Raw genomic sequence first — 24,425 nt, 5'->3', positions numbered from 1 at the left:
CTAATAAAAACACACGGCTAAGAGCTTAATAATTTGGAGTATTCTAGCTTCTTCTTCAGCCTTTGCATCTAATTCTTCAACGGTGTCCATAAAATTGAAAACATGCCCAACAAAAGGAAGGTGGGAGCAAAGGGGGGTGCACAAGATTTACTATTATAAATTTAGAAGTGAATCAGTCAAAATTCTAGCACATCAAGTCACACTGAAAAAAGTAATTAACTGAAATTGGTGCTAAATATGAAAATTTTCTTGCACGCTTAATTCCTATAGATGAAAAATGAGTAACCAAGTTCATTTTTTCATAAAATATCAAATGACTAGGATGTGGATGCTTCCAAGTTTGATTATTGATCACAAGTATGTAGAATATCTCATTTCAAAATATCGCATATTAATAGGGTGGTTTTCTGAATTTTTTTAAATGCCTTAATGGGATATATGTAGTACCCAGATGATAAATCTGAAGTCACTCTGATGAATTGGCACATGAAACCACAGGGACCAAACTGCTTCAATATGCCGAGGCAGCACTCTGCAAAGCTTCAGTAACTCACTCTGGTAAAACACACATGAGCCTTAACACTAGAATCACCAAGGCATACACAACCATACGTTTTATGGGTTTTCAATTTATATTCACTGGCATTTTTTTAAATTTCTTGGAAGAGTATAGGAGTTTCTAGACTTTGATTATTTTTATGATCACTAAGTGTGTGATCAAGTAATTACCGTAACCTTTACAAATTTCCATGACCGAGTGCTTATTTTCCTACAGTTACCAAGGCAGTAGTCAGATGGCTGAATCATCTTTAATGGAAAACTGATACGGAAGCCGAAAGCATGGTGTTGTTTTTCTTTCATATTTTAGAACCGAAGATTTATTTCTTACAATTTTCATTTTCCCTCTTCTCTTAATACATTATACATCTGCAAATCTTTACATGCAGGTTTTAGCATTTTGTCCACGTTTTCAAATCTGGTTACAGCTTATACAGCAAAATTTTGTTTTGCTACATACACTTGGGGACAGTGAGCTGGGCTTAGATATGCTTGATAATTTGAAGCCATCTTAATCATTTTACTTTGGAAGGAGGAGTAACTTACTAGATGGCTCTGGGACATGAACTAATGAATGAAGAAACATTTAAGTATCTTCAAGACATTTCACCCACTCAATTGGATTTCAAAGACTTTCCTATACCCAATGATGACAGTAGTGAAGACAATCATCACCAATCAGTCTGTGCTAAATATTCTAATGATTTGGAAGACATGGGATCTGAAAAATGATTTCCTCAACATTATCCTCCTGAGCATGAACAACCATACATCTGCCAGGGTTGATTACAGAACAAGGTGGAATGGGGGAAAATAGTCTCAGAAGCTGAAATAAATATAAGACATTTAAATTGCATCTAAGTACACACTATTTATGTACTGCATCAATTCTAGTAAATTATTTAACTTCCTCTGGTAATGTTCTGGATGAGGAGCATGCAGTGGGAATCATGAGTCTTCGGCACATAATGCCTCTGATGCTGTGGCAGGAGGTAACCACCAAAGGCTAGCAGTTGGAGGTAATGAGCGTAGTGCACATGATACTGTTTGGGCTCTCTTTAGCCTTGCACATCAGGAAGGCACAGCAAACAGAATGTACTTTATGCAAATCTGGCTCCACTGCACATGCAACACATTCAAGAGAGACCACCCTACCTCCTTTGTGACAAGGTTGCACCAAATCATGGCGTGCACTACCACAGACACACAACTCCTATTCTTTGGCACTCAAAATATACTCAGTGCATTTATTCTTAGTAACTGGGCATGTGATAAGAGAAGTACATATTTCTCATATACGGTCTCTTGAGTGGGTTCTCTATTCTTTTCTCCATGCAAGGGAAAGAAGTTCTTTCAATAAGATGAAAAGGTTACATGCACGTGGGGAGAAAGGTAATTTTGCAAGATACCTGAAATTTGAAACATTTTGTCTTTTTGATTTTAATGGTAATTTCATTGCATACCCCAATGAGAATATTATAGGGTATGAAAAAATATTCCCTTCCAAATACTTCTGCCTTTTCAAACAATATTTGAGATGTTATCCAAACAAATTTGGAATTGAATTTTGGCCTGCTACTGATGCCACAACAAGGCTCATTCTGAATGGTATGAACTACTGATAGAACCCTTTTGGTGAGAAGGTCACTTTGAATCTTTTGGGGTCTTTTTTGGATAAGGTTGAAACAAAACAATGGAGAGCTTCTTCACTTCCCTTGTGTTAGCTAAAGTTCAAAATCAAAGGAGAACTAGTTTCATAGAAAAAATGACTACTACAAAAAGAAAGGTGTCTCCCTTGCTAAAGAATGTGCAAAATCCCTTGTACTAGGGATGCTCAGAAGGGTTTGAGTGATCACATCAGAGAGGTTATGAGCACAGTCCATGTGCCAGGCAATAAAGTAGTTTGTTATCAATCAACACATCAGTTTTTGGTGGTTTTTGACAAAGCATTCGATTGAAATGAGTGCTTTAAAATGAATAGTTATGCTGCCTTTTAAGTTCATGCCATAATAAGGAATCTTAATACAAACTCAGTCCAGTTTATGGTTCAACTGTAATAAGTGAATGTAAGGTTAGCTCAGAGCTAGTTAGAAGGTTCGGTGAATGGGTGAACAAATTTTGACACAGCATGAATGGACAATGGAGCATTTAATTGGTTCCACTGGTGAATGAATTTAGATGTGATGGGGGAAACTACAGATTATGGAACCCAAGTGAAGACACAGTTCTATCTACAAGAGATGCAACATTTAATCAATATGATGTCAAATATGTAAATTGAGAAGAGAAAATGATTTAATTTACAAAAGACAGCCACTTGTACATGGAAGCCAGAAGAAAAAAGACGTGAACACCAAAACAAAGAAGAATAGTCAGCAAGATGAAAGCACAAATAAGGTTGTAACAAGAAGCTGATGATTAATAAATCGAGCAAAATTCTTAGATGAATTAGCAGTTGTCAGTCTACTGCAATTTGATTAACATTTAAGATCCTAAGTTGGAATTAGAACAAAAATCTCACAAGATGATGAAAACCTGGAAACCATCTAATTTACCTGAAGGTAAGATTTAGGGACTGAGATGGTGCGATGGCTAACATACTGGCTCCTCACCCAGAGGGCCCGGGTCCGAATCCTGGCGGCGGTAGATATTTTTCAGGGATATGCTGATCCCTACTTGAGGTGCTTTATGGAGGGCATTTTGAGTTATTACGCCATCTGTCGGATGGGACGTTAAGCTGCGGATCCCTTAGTGCCTTTCGTTAAGAGTAGGCTAATATTGATGCTGGATTTCTCTCCACCCGTCATCCTTTCCTGTCCATCCCTAATGGCAGAAATGACCTCAGCTATCGGTTGCCTTACCTTAAACTACTCCTACTAGGAAGGATGCTTATTGATACAAAGTGGATTTTCCATACAAAAGAAGGTTGGTCTAAAAAAATTGGGCAAAATTAATTGCATAAGCATTTCAGTCAGAAGAAAGTGTTTGACCCTCTTTATGTACCATTTGCCAGACTTTCCTCAGTAATGAAATTCATTGCACATTCAATTGAGGAAGGATGGCCACTAACTCATTGATATTCCAACTGCACTTTTTAATGGTCTTTTGGATACACATGCATGTAAATACACCAGAAAGTGCAGATACAAAAAGTAAAGTTGTTGATTCAAATAAAGGTCTGTTAAGGACTGAAAAATGCTCCCAAATGTTGAAATAATAGGTTTTATCAGTTTATTAAACTAAGGATTCCTAAGACTGGTCCAGTATGATTCAAAGTAAGAATTGCTGTTTAAATTTCAATGAGTCTGAATGGAAGATCCTTTTTGTTGATGGCATTCCCTTGGCTGGTGATGGAAGTTAATTCAGGAGAGTGGTCAATATTTAGATAAGGGAGTTCTTGCTAGAGATATGGGATAACCATTTAGTTTTCTGATAATTAAAATAACACAGACAGGTGACAGTATGCTGGTGAGGCAGTCGGCTTTGCTACAGGAGATTTTGGTAGACTTCAATATAAACCAGTACCAGAAACAACAACAATGGAGACTGGTTTTCAAATTTAAGTAAGTGAACAGAAGATAGAAGCATATTATCAATGGTTGATTAGAAGCCTAATGTACAACTACTACACTATTACATGGGCAGACTTTATGCTTGCTATTGTGTACCTGACCAAAGTGTTGGAAATCCAACATGTACTTCATGGGATGCAGCTTAAAGCATTGAGGTATTTAAAACAAACACAGGACATGCAGTTAATTTCCAGACAACATGATAACACTGTTCTAAAAGGTTGCCCATGCTGGCTGTGCTGGTGATAGAAAAAGTGCGAGTAGCTCAATCAATTTATATGCATGTAATCAAGTGATATAATTTTCTATAACAAAACAAACTTTTTTGTGGCATTATCAACTTCAGCAGTTGAGTATGTTGCCACTGCAGCTTCAACACAAGAGCTAAAGAATAAAAGGAATGTTATGCGATTTAAAAATTGGGAGTTAGGACAGTTAAAGTGTCAAAAGATTTTCAAAACTCTAAGACAGGAAATATTATCGACATCCATGAAAATTTTATGTCTTAAGAGTTAAAGAAATAATATAGATAGATTATAGTGTAACTTTATTACTGAAGTAACTTCATAGGACGATGAGGCAAATATATTTAGGAAGCAATTGGGTAAAGAACGATTTATAAGTTAAGCTATCTCTCAGAAATCGGATGGATTTGAAAACATTTTTGCCAGGGGTAATTCAATGTTTTTACAGTTAATTTAATTACATGGTCACTTAGGTGCACATGATTAATTATTCAGATTTATTTTTTCTTCGTTCAAAATAATTATTTAAATCAGGGAGGGATATTAGCTATTGCTTTGTTTTTCGGTCTATTAATTATTGTATATAGATTTGATTTGATGCAGGATTGCTATGTATATACAAATACGAGGGTCATCCGGAAAGTAGTACCCGTTCGTGCCGCATGAAGTGCTGACGACGCGAGTAGCCGCTGGACGAGGTCAGATAGCTTCAGTGGCTTGTCTGCCTTCTCTGAGCCAAGTTGCGTGACGCTAGCATTGCCTGTGTTGTTTCTGTGATTGTTTACAATGTTTAAAAAAATTGAGAACGCCGCCAGTTGTGAAGTGAGGGCAGTGATTAAATTCCTCAATGCAAGAAACGTTCGCCCATGTGATATTCATCGCCAATTAAAGGAGGTGTATGGAGACAATGTAATGGACGAGTCGTCTGTTCGGCGGTGGTGTCGCAACTTCAACATGGGGAGGGGGAACACACACGACGATGAGCGTTCGGAGAGACCGTCTGTCATTACAGACCAACTGGTGAGCTCAGTTGACGAATTCGTGAGGAACGATCGGCGCGTCACAATTGATGACATCTGTGAGCATTTTCCCAATGTTTCTCGAACAATTGTTCATGAAATTGTTAAACGCCATCTGCATTATGCAAAAATTTGTGCAAGATGGGTCCCTCGCGTATCTCAATGAGCTGGCGGCGAAGGACTATGCAGCAGGAATACAGAAACTTGTCACACGTTATGACAAATGCCTTAATTTGCTTGGAGATTATGTTGAGAAGTAGTTTAAAGTATCCTCTTTCAAATAAAATTTTTTATGTTTGTTAATATTTACTTTTGTGTCTTTATTTCACGAAAGGGTACTACTTTCCGGATGACCCTCGTAATTAGAAAGATAAAGGCAGTTGTTTTGAACATGCAACTATAAAAAGGATCGCGAAATTCTTCCTTCATTACAAAACTACTTTACCTAATTGATTAACATAAAGAAATACCCCAAATGAACCTTTCAATGAAGATTATGTAAACCACAAAAGTATAATCAGTACATTTTAAATAGTCAACTATTGAGTGCCTGTGTCAATGGATGCATGATGGTGAACCAAGGATAATTGATATACACAAAGAACCGCAATTTGGCGAAAATATGGTTGTGATATAAATGGATGTATACACAGGACTCTACTTTGTCATTAAGTGGGATTAATTAGTGTTTTCATAGCATTAAGAAGTACACTATTCTGTTTTACAGCCATTTTATAAAGGGGAAATTTTAGATTTACATGAACACTTAACTAAAATAAAGTGCAGAACATATTTTCCTCAGAAAACAAAAACAATATCATAGCCAGGGAAATACAAATGACTGGCAAAGGACGAATGTAGACAAAATATCCTTGACATGGATTCATATTTGTCACGTAGTATACTGATAAAAATGACGAAGTGTAGGCAAGTAATGACATTGCCCGCACTGTAAAGCTCTTGTATCTACTCTTGCCTTAAGAAGAATATGGAATTCTCAGGGCTAGTGAATGTAATGGAAGCAATAGTGGGAATTTACAGCTATTACACAAATGTTTAAATGAAAACATTAAATAATATTAACAACTTTTATTTTGTAATCACAAATTACAAACTTTTAAGAAAGCCAAGGTACTTCACACTTTTATTTCTAAAAAATTACAGTGGAACCTCAATAAGGGAGAACCTCGAACAGCAAGTAATTTGCATTATGAGCAAAAATATTGGTCCCGAAAATGACTCCATTAACAGGCAACTTTTTGCATAATGAGTTATGAGGAGAGGGAAATTCTCATATTCATTGCATGCCTGCTACTGCAGTTTATCTCTAGCACACGTTCTGCTAGCATCTTTGCATCACTAGTGATCACAAATTTTTCCAAACTTGTGTTTAAACATAATGTTATAATTGATTTTTTTTTGTGAAAAGTTCAATGATATTTTGTGCATAGTTTTGAAATTGACCCAGAAGAAATCCATAAGAAAAAAGCCATAGGATAATAAAAATAACAGTAGAAATGAGAAGTAGAATTATTGAAAATCAGGAACAAGGCTTGAGCATGATCGATCAAGTATGCACATCAACAATCCATCAACTTCAACAACTGACCTTTTATTCATGAAGACGGAAGAGATTAAGAAGATAGATGCTACCAATAAAGTGACAAGATTATCTACACAACAGTTATGCAATCTCAACGATGTTTAAAGGTAACTTCTCTCATATGCATAAATGAAAAGCAATTGCAATGCGACACCATTCACAAGAATATAATTTATGAGCAGGGTAAAGTGATTTTTGCCAACCTCGTCAATGAGATGTCAGGACCATCAATGGTCGAACAAGTATTTAAGGCGAGCCGAGAACTTAATCGTTGACTTTAAGAAGCCTGTAAATTTAGAGGCTTACCTGCCTAAACACGTTTTTTAATCGTGAGACATGGTTCTCTTCGCGAAGAGGATGCTGAAGCAAACCTATATTAGTGCAGAAAACAGTAATGGAGAATGCATTGCCCGACTAAAAGGCAATGAAAGGCCATCTCACGCTGCTGTTTTGCACAAATGCGAGTGACAATTTGTTAATCAAACCCCTTTTTGTTTAACAATCAGAAACTCCATGAGCCTTCAAGAAGTGTTCAGTCCAATACAGTAGGCTAAATGAGATGTGGAAATGTGGAAACTTTTGCAACATACCATGCATATGAGGCATCGCCTTAATAAGGCAGTGGTAATGCGCACCATAAATTTATTTAATGATCATTGTGAGTCCCTTTTTCACAAAATTTTGAAGCATCAGTGATAAAAAATGTCTCTAGACAGCTTTCTAGTAAAAATAAATTAGGCAAGTATCATTGATAATTAACAATTTATCTATTGATTTTATTTCCTAGATTCCACTCATTGCCGTTAGTATCATCATCATCAGACACAAATAACTTCAACTGGAATTTCTTCATCACAATCAACATAAAATGCTGCCATTCTTAAGCAGTTTGAAGAGTCCTTAACTTGCTTCCAAGCCAGGGCATCCAATACATTCAATTTGATTGCCTTTACATTCCTACCACAATCATGCAGAGATATGAATTTCTATACAATCACTCTTTGATGATGTACCATAAATGAGTGTATTGTATCAAAATCCAATGGTTGGAACTCACTACTACAGTTTGCAGGAAATTATTGTATCTGTACATATATCGAGTGCACAAACGGTGTGTGGGCTGGACACTGATCAATAAGCAGCAGAAGTTTCCTCTTCCAAGACCTTATTTTAGCATACATAGCATCTAGCTCATCCTAAAATACTTCTGAGGTTATTCATTCATGTTTAGAATTTCCAGCATACCTTGCAGGCAATGACTTTAGGTTTGAAGCACCAAGAGCTCTTTGATTTACTAACCACTAGTGGCTGTAATTACTCATTTCCATCAGCATTTGTGATTAATAAGACCGTAAAAGACCCTATCTCTTCTGCATGAAGTTGTCTTTCCGGATCTTGAGGGAATATGCAGTGCTTTTTTCTTAAGATGATGGCATTGACAGGGATATTTGAAGAGCTAACACTTAAAAACCACTCTTCCAGTAATCCTTCTAATTTTTCATTATTGGATTTCTCCACATATATCATACCGACTTCTTAGTCAAATGTCACTCTGGTTCGCATTTTTCTGAATCAAGTCACGATTTTTCACTATTGTATTCAGTGTCGAGGCCAGCAATCTTAGACGTTTCACCTGATCGATATGGATTCTATCATGAGTATCAACTTGTTATAAAATTTTTATTTTGTCCTCAATTGAAAATATTCTATTTTTTGCCTCGTCTCTCTATTGTTAAGGAAGATAAAACTCATGTTTTTGAGTAATTGTTGAAAACTTAACACATGAGTCTGAATTCCCTCGCCATAACGCTAGTTCAATCTGTTGTCCAGCTTCAAAATTTTGAAATGAAAATAAAATTATAACTGTTTAGTGCAGTGATGAGATAAAGCAAGTTTCAATACATTTTCTTATTCGGGAGGCTATCACTGCTATAACTGTTACATCAAGGCAGTGCGAATGGCCCATTTGTCAGTCGCCTGTTTCATTATTTTTCACGTTTAATCATGTTTCAGTCAAAGTCATTTTCATTCCTCATTATTTCAAGAGAGAATTACATCGCCTATCATGGGTGTTATGTTTAAATCACGTAGCTACTTCCTAGTTGTCCAATGTATTCATTTCATAGCACAAACCTTTTCCTGGCAGACTGAAAGAGTTCAAGTAGTTCACATTTCCATCACAAGTGCCTACCAATTTCAAATTCTTCCTTAAAACCATTCACATTTAAGCTCTCTCCTGTCTTTTTTAAGGTGGACATGTAAGAATCCAAGTCAATAAAATTTTTGTTGCTAAAAGTGATGCACATGAGTAACTGTTTTCGAATGCAAAGTTTTTTATTCTTGCAAATGTTGATGCAAACAGCGAGAAAACTGAACATAAAATCCTGTAAATACGGGGTTCCAAATCAATGGAAAAATAAGGAATTTCATGGAACCTGATAGAAATGTTGTAAATTGCAGGAAACTATAAATTCTTATAATGCAAACACAGGGTTTAACTGTATCTCGGATATGTCCCATGGAGATGTTATTACAACGGGCCTATTTTTACAGCTGATTAAAAGTCAAATCCTTAAGAATCTAATATTCATTTTATTTTCTCCCAGATATTGGATACTTTTGAGTTTTGTGATTAATACCATTTACATATGTCATCCATGACACTTTTTTTGCATACATCATTAATTGGTAAGTTTTTGGCAGCCACTCCAACAACTTCCGCAGTCTTCGGAAGGCTTCCAGAGTTGTTACAGTCAGATATATTTTAAACACTGATAATGCAATCTTACGTTTCCAATTCGCATTGGTACATTCTTTGTTCCACTATGGAGCTGGAGGTGTGGGTATGAAACCAGACATTTTCAGTATGCTAAGAGTAGCTGCAGTCACTATGGCATTTGTCAAGCACCTTCATAGTCTCTAAAGCTGTACTAAAAGCTGTACGTTAAAGCTGTACTCAGTTTTAAAATGAAAACAATCAATGAAATTTTGGGTATTGGGTTTGTGGCTATTCTAATTTTCAGCATGGATAGTTGGAACATCTTTCTATCATGATTAAAATGAGGACATGATCACTGCTACATAAATCATTATGCAGGAACAGGCTCAATTTTGCAACCTGACTGCTCAAACAAATAGAAAAGTCAATGCTAGAGTAATCACCAGTAAAAGCATTAAATCAAGTCACTGACTTAGATCCAACAACATACAATTCATACTCTCCTGTTACATTGGGCCACAGGGCTTAACCCTCTGGAATGTTGGGCATTAAAACCACAAAGATAGATAGTGAACTAGAGTCAATCAATAATCCGTCAGCACCCAAAGAAGGCTTGTGTAATTGATGGATGACAGCTTCCCAGCTGTGTTTGAAAATCTGTACACTCTCCAGCAGGAACACATTACAAAGCATGAAAATTAGTGACCACCACAACTTGAAATGGGCTGTTGATGTGCAATTAGTTGTAAATGGCCTTCAGAATGGCACTGTCCAATAGTGTCACCATCTGTAGCTCATGTTTTGCAAGCATTGATTGTTTTTTTCCCTTCTCATACCATATCTTAAGCTCATTTATCCTGGTATTGAGGCTTCTTCCAGTCTTGCCTATATACTGTGCTGGGCAGTTGTCACATTGAGTAAATATACTCCACTTTTCCAACATTCCTGTATTTTTCACACACCAAAACCCCCCTCCTTCCTCTCATCAACAACAGCATATATTTGTAAATATAAAATTTTCATCTGAAGATGACATAAAGTATTGAAGCCCAGGTTGTGTGAATAAAAATAGTATAAAGTCTCCACAGTTGTAGGACTTATTTTTCCCCACATAGATGGATGGACCAGTGGTGGTTTTTCTGGCTAGGTTCGAGGGAGCCAACTGCCACTGGCCTTCAGCCTCAGGAAAGGCTGAATGATCTCCTCCAACCACTTGTTGATGTTTCGTAAACTAGTTATGGCCATTTATGTGAAGGGGTGTTTTGGAGTATGCCAAAATATTGGATCGGCAGAAATGAGCTCTTTGAAGGAGCAGTGTGGTCCGTGAAATTCCCCAAATCCTTCATTGAAACTTTTGAGTTGATTGCCAAGACTTTTGGTGAGGTTGATATGAAACGCACCCCATGTCATGGATGGTTTACCCGGTTCAAAACAGGGTGGCAATCAATGGAAGATGATGAGCTTTCCAGGAAGACTATTAAGGTCTACTGATGACCTCCACATCAAAAAATTGAACGATTTGGTTTGAGGAAATCGACGTTTTACTGTCAGGGAATTTACGGAAGAGTGTGGCATCTCAATTGGTTCATGCCATGAAATACTGACTGAAAAATTGAGGAGTCATCAAGTCACCACCAAATTCATACCTTGCCTGATGATGACAGACCAGAAACAACATTGAATTCAAGTCTATCAGGAACTGTTTGATCGAGCTGAAGAGGATGAGGCCTCCTTGCCCAGGATCATTAAGGTGATTAAGTCACGGGTTTATGGAGATATGACATCGAAACTAAAGTGCAATCTTCACAATTGCTTGGTGAAACATCCCCTGCCCCAAAAAAGCTGATAGATTTGCTCATTTGCCAAGGTGTTGTTGATCCTTTTTTTGATGCAAACGGGATTGTGCATCACGAAGCATTCCAGGACTGTTAAAAAAGTGGAAACACTGTTCGGATAAATGTATATGTTAGTTTGAAGGGACCCCTCCAATGACCCTACTCCAATGATTTTTAATGACAACACTTTGTTGAAAGTTAGAACATGGGCAAAATATTTTCTGTGATGTACTTAAATGCGACAGAAAATTGTTTTCTCCTTGAGTAAATACTGAGCAGTAGACAAGACTTCAGTGGACAGAGATTTATTGCTAAAGCTGTTGCTTTTTTAGTTTGTCGCCTCAGTGAATTAATTGATATCCTTGCCATAAAATTTGGCATAACTGAGAATAATGGATCTAGATACTTTGATAGCTAATAGGAAGTAATTGTCACATTTATGAAAGGTCTTGTAAGAACCAAGGATAAGAAGAGCATATGAAAATTTATCAGAAGCATTTAAAGGTGGAATTTCAAGGTAAAGAACATACTTGATTGCTTAGCAAGCAAACAATTACCTTCTCGTCATCTACTTTTTGTTGTATTAACTTTAGATGACCTTTCAGTACATTTCACATAAGTATTTATATAGGGATGGCCATGACCAACCTACAACCACAGCAACCACATCGGACTGGATGCGGGAGCTGACATCACATCTGGCAGGAGTGGAATTTTACCATAAAAATGTGCATTTTCTAAGTACTATTCCAACAATTGAAGACTTATTACACTTCCTCACAGTGGCATTTTCAGAAAATGAAGGAATGACAAGGAATTAGTTACAGGTATATGACAATTGTGAAACTCGATTAACACAAGGTGGTAAACCTCCATGTTTCAATTGAGATTTTCAATAATTTCTGGTGGGAAGTTATTACCGACAATTTTGATGAAATAATCTTGCATACAATGCATTCAAGTTTAACACATCATTACCTCCAAGTTGAATCTGAAAACTTACCAAAGTAATTATTTACTCTAGGAACACTTTTTACGATAAAAGTGGATTAAAATTTTAATGCATCAAGTTGCATTTAATTATATACATTTGGAACAATACATGTTAACTCACCATTATGATATTTTTATCACATCCACTTCCAAAGACATGCAATCAATGTGTAATGCATGCAATGAAACTTATTGAAAAGAAAGAAAAGTCAAGATTTTAAAGTTCTGTCAAAGGTAGGAAGTTCTGCATTTTCTTAGTTTTATACAGATAGTAATTAGTTCTGCATTTTTGCCTCAGCCATCACTAAACAATAATTGGTAAGGAAACCTTGGCAAACTACTACTCCACATTAGCCACAATTTCCAAAAGAGTAGGAACGCAATCCGGAATCATAATACCCCTTCCAATGATAATTCCCCCTCTACCCAATTCTAATTTCAATAACTCTGATTCATTGGATTTCAAGTAGATCAAAAAGATAATGAATATGGGGACTCAGACTAAAAATATCTTTGCAAACTAATGAGGAAATGTTTTTATGTCCACCTAAGCCGCATTCAAGAATGCTGTTCATGCCTTAATCATTGCTATAGGTATAAGAAATATATCTGATGCAATATTCTTGATTTTCTTAGTTCTATGATTAAAACTTCAGTGTTGAGAATGATTCAAAGCTGATGCCAATTTGAAATGCCGCTGATGCTTAACACCAGCTCATTAACTTAAAGGTAAAATTCTGTCCTAAAATTTGAGTTATTCAGGAAATGCATTGAACACAATTCATTTAAAAATTATGTAAATGGAAGCATTGTAGGATTAGATCTGGAAACTTGCTGATAAATACAGAAAAATGGATGACCGAGGAATACTGAATTAAAATTAGCCTGTTAAGCATTCATTTAAGGAACAAAAACATAAACGAAAAATGGAAATGGCAGAAGAGAAGGAATATAGCTACAGTTTTTTTCTGAAAATAAGGATTATAAGTGGGCAATGAAGTTGAATTTCATCAAAAAAACCTTCTAATAGCTCTCAACAGCACCCTCAACTAAAATTTAATCACACTCACGGATGCCGGCTTTTCTTTGAAGATTTTGAATCCGAGGACGAGCCTTTCTTCTCCAGTTTTTCTTTTGAACCCTCCTTTTTATTTGGCTTCAAGGTGGTTGGCGTGTACTGTTGAGCAACTTGCTGTGCCACTAACTGTGGATTGATCCTCGGCTTCCTAAGCCAAGAGGAAGACATGAGCATTAGCACAACATGTACCGATGAGCTGGAAAATAGGAGTGTCAGAATTCCTGGAATTCTGACACAGTCATCAATTTAGAAAATACAGAGTCTGGGTGGCCACTCATTCCCTAGATTCTATATCCCAACTTCTTCCTGATGAACAGGCTGCCTTCTCCCTAACTTTTCTCCTAAGTGTTGGAATCTGATTAGGTAACTTTTGTGCACTTTCCCTCATTGCTGCATATTCCACTGGTATCACCGCAGTTGGTTTTTGGTAGGGCCTGCATGCACGATGGCCAGCATCAAATACAAACTGGGCTCATTACTAAGAGGAACATCATTCCATATTGGCTGAATCACATACATGGCTTCTTTAAAACCTTCAGGCCCATTCTTTGAAGAAATTGAGTGATTGCAGATTTTTAGTTTTAGACAGATGGCCATTAGATTATAAAATGGAACCTTGAGCAAAAAAAGATCAGGGACAGAATCAAGACATCAATGGAACAAATACGACCCAAAAAAAAAGGATTATGTTTTCTCTTTTAATGGAATAAACTCCCGTCGCAAGAGGGGCATCCAAAGAAGTGGACATTAAGGCGGGTATGTGAGTGCCCTTGCCTGGGTGTCTGGATGTGTGTGTCAATGTGAGAGGAGACTAACAAAGGGAGGAACAGGTCCAGAGATAACCCATTTTCTTGAAACTTGGTACTTATGTCCCCCATAACTCCTGGATCACAAAAATACCTTCCTTTGGGCATACATGGTCAATATTATATGGTAAGTGCATTTGAATATATAAAAAAAGTACGTAGCTGATTAATAAGTCATAATATCCTGTTAAAGAGAAGAAGGCATTCCACAGTGTTAATGGCCTTAGCTTTGGTCGCAATGGATGCAAATTCAATGCTACCACAAAATATACATAACAAAGTAATGTATATTTCTGCTTCATTAAACTTTATTTTTGCTAAGCTGATAAGCTTTATTGATAGCAGTTTTCATTCTTTTTATATATCTTTTTATACCTCTTTCTCTTTTTTAGAAATACTGTATCTATATTTTGATGCATTTCATCTTCATTCTTGGATTTGAGTATCTCATTGGTATCTTCAGGAAGGGGTAATTCCATTCGTTAAAAATGTATGCCTATGTGTCAGCCATATGAGGTTAACCAATAAGTAGAATATTTCAGTTTGTATCTCCAAAATGCAACTACTATCCGTCTACAATCATGATATCGCCAGCCAGAAGGACATGAATAAAACCCGTACCTTAATCCAAAACCTTTTCTCTGCATCAATATTGCAAACAATGCTTTCTTATGCCTGCCATGCTTCATGATTTTAACACACTATGAAATTTTTACAATATAAGGAAGGTGTTTGAAGATGTGTTGAAAAGCAAATTTGGCTGTCAGGAGCAGAGTTTTGGCAAATCACTCCTAATTAGAAATATCTCACATTTTCCTTTCTATTTAAGCACGCGTATCCCTAGCGAATGCTAGCATAAAAATAAAATTCAATACTTTGTATCAACGCGTTAGTCGATGAATAATATCCAACAAAAATGTAAAATAAAATATGAAGTCAAATCCTGACTGTCCAACTGTTGAAATGCTAAAACCAATAATAATAAAGTGTAAAAACAAAATTGGAATTAATTAAAACATTACAAAGCCAACAAAAATTAGCCATGGATTGGAAGTCTCAAGGCTGATGCCCAAGAATTCTACTGCTGCAGCAGAAAGCAGACACTTTTTATAACATTAAAACTTTATTTTTATGTAAAATTTTAACCATTTATGATCAAAAAGGGGTATTTTTGTCATCAGAGAGTTCAAAGCAAACTAACTGCCACGTTTAAGTGAAATCGGGCATCCATGGACCTGCTCCTTCCTTTGTAAGATAGATAAGAATTTTAGTAGTTGGGGGACAAAACCCAAAACAGGGAAACCAGCTCATCTATTTGGGAAATGCTTTGGATGAGGGGGCCATACTGAAAGCAATTAATAAAGAACAATTGCATTAGAAAAAGAAGTGTTTACAAAGAGTCGAGAGTTAATGACAGGCACCTTGAGTTAAAATGCAAATAAAAGACAAGTGAAACTTTTGTTGCCACATGCACTTTTAGATGGTTCCGAAACTTTGCTGTTGAAGCGTGAGGATATGCATAGATTGACAATATTTGAGATATGGAAAAGAATGGAGAACATTAAAACGGACGGAACGGAAAGCCAATGATGAATTTCAGGCAAGGGAAGAGAGGAGAATATATGTGAGAGAATATATAAATGTGAGGAGCTTTGTGATATGCCAACAAGGGCGCACGGATGACTTCAACAATTTTTGATGATTTCTGTTGATTTTTTTACCAAAGGATTTGTGACTAAAATGGAAAAATTATCTTTTTCCTGCCCCATTTTTTGCATACATCAACTGAAGTTGAGCACCTTACAGTTGCAGTATTTCTCACCAGCACAACATCAACATCGTAGCTGCTGAAAAAAGGGAATAATTTAAGTGTCTGAGGTGAAATATCACCAAAGGATGATACCAAATTTGATTAATATAATGGATGAAGTATCAAATGCATTCGAGCTTGCAACTGCTAGAAATGCTGCAACATGAGTGATTTTATTGTAGAAAGAAGTTCAACCCAAACAATCTAAAGGCATTTTCATATGTCTTGTTTTACTTCAGTGAGGCAGATTTTAGCACCGATAAAGACATCCCATGTTATATGGAGAATTTGGCTCACTGACTACGGTGAATCAATAGTTGATGAAGAGCAAAATACTGGGCACTACCAATATAACAGCAGAGATTTAGAGAATGACATAATTCAGGAGAGAGGAATTAAGAACCACTTTGTTAAAACAGTTCTTGTGATGAGAAATCAATTCCCTTGAAATTAAATTCTTTCTTGAATTTTTCTTCAGAATAATGTGTACATGAGAATGAAGATTCACAGGAAGCAGACGGTTATGTAGAATGTTTAACTCTTTGTGAGATTCTGTCTTAATATGATACTTGTGACCATGAGATAATTTGGGCAAGGGGAAATAATAAAGGGAGCTTTCTCTCATCTGAGAGATAAAACAGAAAATGAAATTGTGCTATAAAGTGCAGAGGTCTAAAACAGATACAATGTTTATGATCCTGAAGATAACAGAGTGAAAGGTGCAACTGAAAATAGTGTTCATTACAGATTGGCTTATATTGTTATAATTGAGAATGGTAAATTATTAATTAGGATTAACACAAGTAAATATGCATATAAACACATCCACAAACACAGATATGCACACATCCATATACATGCATACATACATATACACGAACAAATACATATACACAAACATATATACGAACAATTACACATACATATACATACACACATTAATATTGTTAGCTTGATGTATACATAGTTCAAGTTTGATTGATTTCACACCAGTATTAGACAGAACAGATGGCAGGACTTGCAATGTGAACAGTTACACAGAGGAGTGGTGTGGAGAAGGATGGGTGTGGTGGCAGAGTGACAGGGCTTGTAAATTTCAGGATGTCAACCATGCTTGAGGGTCATCTGAAGGAGACTGAGGGTCATTTTGTGAAGAGAATTCAAGCAGACTCTTAAATATTATGAAGGGGTTTAACTCTTTCATTATTTATAATCTGGATTTTGTATGTACCCAGACATTAGGAGGTAGTTAAGCTGAAGTTTAAATCAATGAGGAAAGCAGACCTTGCTTGTGGAGCCAGAAGAGGAAGATGTCATCAATACATTGGCCCAGATTAGATTTTGGAGGATATGGTTTTGTAGAGCTTTTATTCAGGGAGGCCCATATACACGCTGGTTTAAGCTGGGGATGTGCCAGTACCTGGTGCTGTGCCTTTAGTCTGTATATAAAGTGCTTGTTGACGGTGAAGGCATTTTCAGATGGAAAAGTCCTTCTGATTGGACAGGGATATTGGTGGAAGAAGTTTGTGGCACATGGCATTGAGAGAGGAAGTGTCCCATTTAAGACTCACGGACTTCATCATGAGGTATGGATTTGTAAAGGGAAATTATGTCTGTTATTGATACTAGTATTTTTTGTGTGAGGAAGAATTTTGATTGAATGTGGCTACTGGAGGGAGTGGTAGGAATTTTTTATAAAGGAGGATGGGAATGTGACTATGGACTAAAGGTCTTAGCTTAGAGAATTTTTTCCTTGGGGGAAATTATAGCTGGGGCAAAAGGGTTGCCTGGAAAATTTGAAGGCTCCCAGATTCGAAGCAATAAGTAAAAGTGTGGAGTTTAGAAATTGCGAGGGGACAGAATGGCATAATCAAAGAGAAGGAGACCTTCACTTGGCCCTTGTGCATTTAAGGAGAGGATATCAATTTGAGATTATGTGCTTGGATCATTCAAATGGGGAGTGTAGGAGTGCATCTAGAGCAGTTAATTGCTTTAGATGTAATCAGTTTAGTTGAGTACAATGACAAGGGAACCTTTGACATCAAACATAATTACTGTTGCTACTGAATGTTAATTTGAAGGGGGCAAGGGATACTGAGTAAAGAAGGTTATTTGGTGGAATAGGGGAATGCAGAATATTTTGTCTAACATTTTGTTTACACAGAGGTTTAGGAATATTAGAACAGGATAGTTGGATGGAAGTGCCGTTGGCTCATATTAAGGTGGTGGACAAAACTTGATGAGTGCATAGATTGATAGGGATGAATTTTGGGATTTTGGGTGGGAGTTCCATAATACATGCCAGCACAGGTTGTAGCGAAAGTTTAAAGTGTCTGTAATCATAGTTACAGGGTTCACTTTAGGAGATGAAGAGAAAGCAAGCCCACTACTGAGAAGCAATAGTTCCTTGTCATCTAATGGATTAGAGGAAACATTAACCACTTAATGAAAAAGGGAAGTAGATGCAGCAAATCACCAGTTCCTTGCGTTGACGCTTCGGGAAGATCGGCAGACGCACTGTGGAGGAGGCTGGTTGAACCATCTGCACAAGGAACTCTTTCTTACTAAAGAATATGTATCTTACTCATTGATCAACCAATCTTCAACAAACTATATTGCTAGATTTATCAGAATAGGTGGATTCTCGAAAATATATATATATATATATGTATGCTTTTGTACCAAATATAATTTATAGTGTCATAGCAACATGTTTTTGGAGAAAAAATATTTAACTATTAACTCAATTATCATCAAAAAGAAGAGATAATTCGAGCACTTGATTTTTTCTGATGATCCCAAACATATTTTTTCATCCTCATGGATACATTAATGGCATTTTCATTTTTTTCTCAAAATGATGGACAGTTTATGTCATTTACAAAAATTAATGCAATATTACTATTTTTTTGTAATAAAAAATATATGAATACTATCACAATTGTGCAGCGAAAAAACTTTTCCAATTTGTAAGACATTGTGTGTCTGTGTGCACACACACAGATAGAGAGATATATACACACAGTGTCACAAAGTTTACAGTTTTTTCCCTACATAATAATTGTATTAATCATATTTTTCATTATTGCAGAAATAGTGATATAACATCAATTTTTGAAAATGACATGAAAATGTCCATTATATTTATGAAAAAATGAAAATGCACACACATTAATATATACATTCATACACACATATATGTGTGGTAAACGTATATACATGTATTTTATATATATATATATATATAATATATATATATATATATATATATATATATATATATATATATATATATATATACACACACACACACACACGAGGGTCATCCGGAAAGTAGTACCCGTTCGTGCCGCATGAAGTGCTGACGACGCGAGTAGCCGCTGGACGAGGTCAGATAGCTTCAGTGGCTTGTCTGCCTTCTCTGAGCCAAGTTGCGTGACGCTAGCATTGCCTGTGTTGTTTCTGTGATTGTTTACAATGTTTAAAAAAATTGAGAACGCCGCCAGTTGTGAAGTGAGGGCAGTGATTAAATTCCTCAATGCAAGAAACGTTCGCCCATGTGATATTCATCGCCAATTAAAGGAGGTGTATGGAGACAATGTAATGGACGAGTCGTCTGTTCGGCGGTGGTGTCGCAACTTCAACATGGGAAGGGGGAACACACACGACGATGAGCGTTCGGGGAGACCGTCTGTCATTACAGACCAACTGGTGAGCTCAGTTGACGAATTCGTGAGGAACGATCGGCGCGTCACAATTGATGACATCTGTGAGCATTTTCCCAATGTTTCTCGAACAATTGTTCATGAAATTGTTAAACACCATCTGCATTATGCAAAAATTTGTGCAAGATGGGTCCCTCGCGTATCTCAATGAGCTGGCGGCAAAGGACTATGCAGCAGGAATACAGAAACTTGTCACACGTTATGACAAATGCCTTAATTTGCTTGGAGATTATGTTGAGAAGTAGTTTAAAGTATCCTCTTTCAAATAAAATTTTTTATGTTTGTTAATATTTACTTTTGTGTCTTTATTTCACGAACGGGTACTACTTTCCGGATGACCCTCGTGTATATATATACATATACACACACAAATGAGGTTCATTCAATAATTAAAGAGACAGATGGTCTTTTTTAAATTATTCAATGAATCTTGACTATCTAAATTTTCTCATTGGTTTTTGTTGGCAACCTTGGGACCCCCTCTTTAATCTGTCCTCTCTCCCCTATGATCCCTTGCTGTGATCAACTTTTCCATTATTTTATGCCAACACAACCTCAAAATCTACAGTTCTCCATGGCAAGTCCACTAGAAAATTGTACCTTGGAAGAGCAAAACTTTTTCAGTAGAGTTTCATTTGCAGGCATACAATCAAAAGAAATACTTTCTAGAAAGTTGATAAACTATGGGAAAAGTTGTATGAATGGTGCAGATGTTGACAAGTGGGTTGATCATTTTAAAAGTGGCTGAACAAGTATGTTGAGCCCTGAGGTGGGCATCCAGCTGAAGTTTCAGGTCCCTTGTTGGAATCAAGAATCAATGGACTCATTCACGATAACAAAAGAATTACTGTTGAAATGATAGCTAAGGAAGTTAAAGTGCTGGAACTTCCCACAATATCATTCAAAACATTAGTAGTAGATATCCATTATTGAAATAGAAAGAAAGACTCGTACTTTTCCACAGATTTTATTATACGGCACGACGCGTTTCACCGACTTGCGGCATCATCGTGCTGTATAATAAAATCTGTGGAAAAGTACGAGTCTTTCTTTCTATTTCAATAATGGATATCAATTACTTCCACGAAGTGAAGCCTGAAACAATAGAATATATTAGTAGTAGAGAAAATAATGTGCGAGATTGGTTCCCAGGAAGCTTAGTGATGCTCATAAAGAATCAAGACTTCACCTAAGTCAAGATGTGAAGTAACGAAGTTGGATTGAAGAAGATGCTTTTTTTAAACGAACAGTGACTTGGGATGAAGTCTGGATCCATCACTATGATCCTGAGAGCAAAAGACAGACTAGAGAGTGGAAATACACCAGCTCTTCCATTCACAAAAAAATTCAAAGTTCAACCCTCAATGGATAAAGTGATGCTGACCAACTTTTAGGACTCACAGGGCACAGTCTACAACAATTTCCTTGAAGATCAGCTAACTATCAATTGCCAGTATTATTCTGAGATGCTGGAATACCACTTAAACCATCTATCAGGAGGAAACACTGTGGACTCTTAGTAAAAGGAGTAATTTTTCAGCACAACAACCCCTACCCTCATAATGCCCGGCTGACCCATGATAAGCTTCAAGAATTAGATTAGGTCTTACCTCATCCCGTGTACAGTCCAGACCTCACCATCTGATTTTTACCAGTTTCAATCACTCAAAGATACCTTATGAGGAAAAAGATTTGCCAACAATAAAGAAGTCTAGGAAGCATAGGAATAGCTCCAGGGCTACCGAAATAATTTTTGCTAAAGGAATTATCAAGCTACAAGAAAGATGAGACAAGTGTGTATGTTGGGGGCAATCATGTTGAAAAGTGTCAAAATTTTGTAAGAATCCAATTACTGAATAAAGAAAAAGCCATTTGTCTCTTCACTTATTGAATGCACCTTATGTGTGTGTAGGTATGTGTGTGTAGGTATGTGTGTGTAGGTATGTGTGTGTATGTATGTGTGTGTATTAGGGAAGTATATATATATATATATATATATATATATATATATATATATATATATATATATATATATATATATATATATATATATATATATATACATACACATTTTTACATACATGTACATATATACATATATATATAAATACATGTACATATATACATATATATATACATACATGTACATATATATATACATACATGTACATATAAACATATATATAAATATACATGTATGTATATATATATATATATATATATATAAATATACATGTATGTGTATATATATATATATATATATATATATATATATATATATATATATATATATATATATATATATATAAAACTTATGTGAAGGCCTCACGGATGTAAATAATAATATACTTCAAGTTAGCACGAACAAAAACACAGAAACACACAAAAAAGAAAAGAAACTCTCATGTTTTCAAATTTTTGATGGCCAAGCCACTTTCTCAAGGAAGAGACGGAAGGAACTCAAAGAAGAGTTCTACGAACTATGAGTTTTTTTCTTCTCTGCCTTGAGAAAGGTGGCTTAACCACCATAAATCCAAAAATGTGTTTTTCTTTTCTTCTTTATGTGTTTCTGGGTTTTTGTTTGTTAGTGCCAACTTTATGTGTGTATATATATATGTGTGTGTGTGTGTATATATATATATATATATATATATATATATATTTATATATATATATATATATATATATTTATATATATATATATATATATATATATATATATATATATATATATTTTGTTTGTTAGTGCCAACTTTTGTGTGTGTGTGTGTGTGTGTATATATATATATATATATATATATATATATATATATACACAACAGTGTGTGTGTGTATATGTGTATATGTATATATATATATATATATATATATATATATATATATATATATATATATATACACACATACATCCACACATACATATATATGTATATTTTTTAATGATATATGCAGCTGTACATATGGTAGGCATTTTTCTACATTAAATGAATTATATTTTGACGTTTTTCAAGGAAAACATCTCTTACTTCATGTACCTAAGAATGTAATAATATTGTTATTCAAATGCACCATGTTATTTCAAAATACACTACAAATACCCAAACATGGCATTGCAGGTCAGCAAGGAAAAAATTCGTCATGTTTAAGAGTTAATGTTATGCCTTATGCTATGCTAACTTATTGCAAACAATTTCAAATTAAAGTAAACTACAACAATAAAAATTTATTGCAAGAGTAGTGAAAACTGAAAACACTCACCTGGTGGAGGTACCTTTCCTGACGTCACACATCAGGCACTTAAAAGCTTCTGCAGTATTTCTATAAGTACACACGCTGCAATCCCAGAAATTGTCCTCAAGGACTTTAGCATGCCGTTTAGTCCTCCTTGAACAAAGCGAAATCATTCTGCATTACTCTGAACAAGCTTTGTGACATGAAACCAAACACTTTACAGCCCATATAAAATATTCAACACATGGTTTAAGCACAGCTTATAACCTCTAAGAGTATTTGGGCAAGAAGTATCTATAACATACCAATTAACTGTAGGCAAACAATAAATTCAAGCCTGAAAAGACCTTAGAGATCTCCAACCATTCACTGCAGGCCATTAAAAAATAATAATTCATTCATTGACATTATATTATTCATAGATCAATATATATATATATATATATATGTATATATATATATATATGTATATATATATATATATGTATATATATATATATGTATATATATATATATATATATATATATATATATATATATATATATATATATATATATATATATATATATATAGGGACGGCACAATACAACACAAATAGAATAGCAACATTTAAAAGGACACTCACACCATAAATTGTTCGAGCTTTCGGCCCTCTCAGAGGCCTTCTTCAAGTGAGACTGAAAATATGCTGTTGCTGTGGAGAGGGGAAAGGGGTATGGGTGGGGAGGGGAGGTGTGGAGGGAATTTCCGTACCAGCATTCCCAAGAGGGCCGAAAGCTCAAAGTATTTACCGTGTGAGTGTCCTTTTAAATGTTGATATTCTATTTGTGTTCTATTGTGCCATCCCATTATTGTGCCGCTCATGTGAGTTTTTCCGTACAATCGTTATATATATATGTATATATATATATATATATATATGTATATATATACATATATTCACATGGAAATAGATACAAGGAAATGGGTTAGGAACACATATAAAAGATGAACACAGGAGAGGTGGGGAATGTCGAATCGAGCAGATCACAAGCGCAAAAATATTTCCTAGACTGGGACTTGAACACTGGATCTTTCCACTTGCTGGACCGATGCCTTAACCACCTGAACTAACGAGGAAATATGATATAAACCGAGATCTGTGGGGGCTTATACAGCCAAGGGCATCAAATATTTTACCAAGAGATGGCCTCAGGGTTATCGTGTGAATTTCACATGCCGTCAGGTTTA

At 35.7% G+C, this 24,425-nt stretch overlaps 1 protein-coding gene across 2 annotated transcripts in view; it reads right to left on the bottom strand.

The window, feature by feature from the left end:
- Positions 1-24,425, bottom strand: part of RYBP (ring and YY1 binding protein) — a 37,702-nt gene that overhangs the window by 2,866 nt on the left and 10,411 nt on the right. Inside the window, exons 2-3 of one of the 2 annotated variants that reach the window (XM_071594414.1) lie at positions 23,222-23,347; positions 13,615-13,770 (exon numbers count right to left, since the gene is read on the bottom strand). In XM_071594414.1, coding sequence (XP_071450515.1) covers positions 13,615-13,770; positions 23,222-23,347 — 282 coding nt within the window. The remainder of the gene's footprint in view (positions 1-13,614; positions 13,771-23,221; positions 23,348-24,425) is intronic. The other variant, XM_071594415.1, reaches the window with a different exon arrangement.

This window comes from Hetaerina americana, unplaced genomic scaffold (genome assembly GCF_022747635.1).
Source record: "Hetaerina americana unplaced genomic scaffold, ioHetAmer1.1.p SCAF_60, whole genome shotgun sequence".
Taxonomy (NCBI): Eukaryota; Metazoa; Arthropoda; class Insecta; order Odonata; family Calopterygidae; genus Hetaerina; species Hetaerina americana.
Note: the sequence above shows the minus strand (reverse complement) of the source record. Positions and strands in the feature narration are given on the sequence as shown.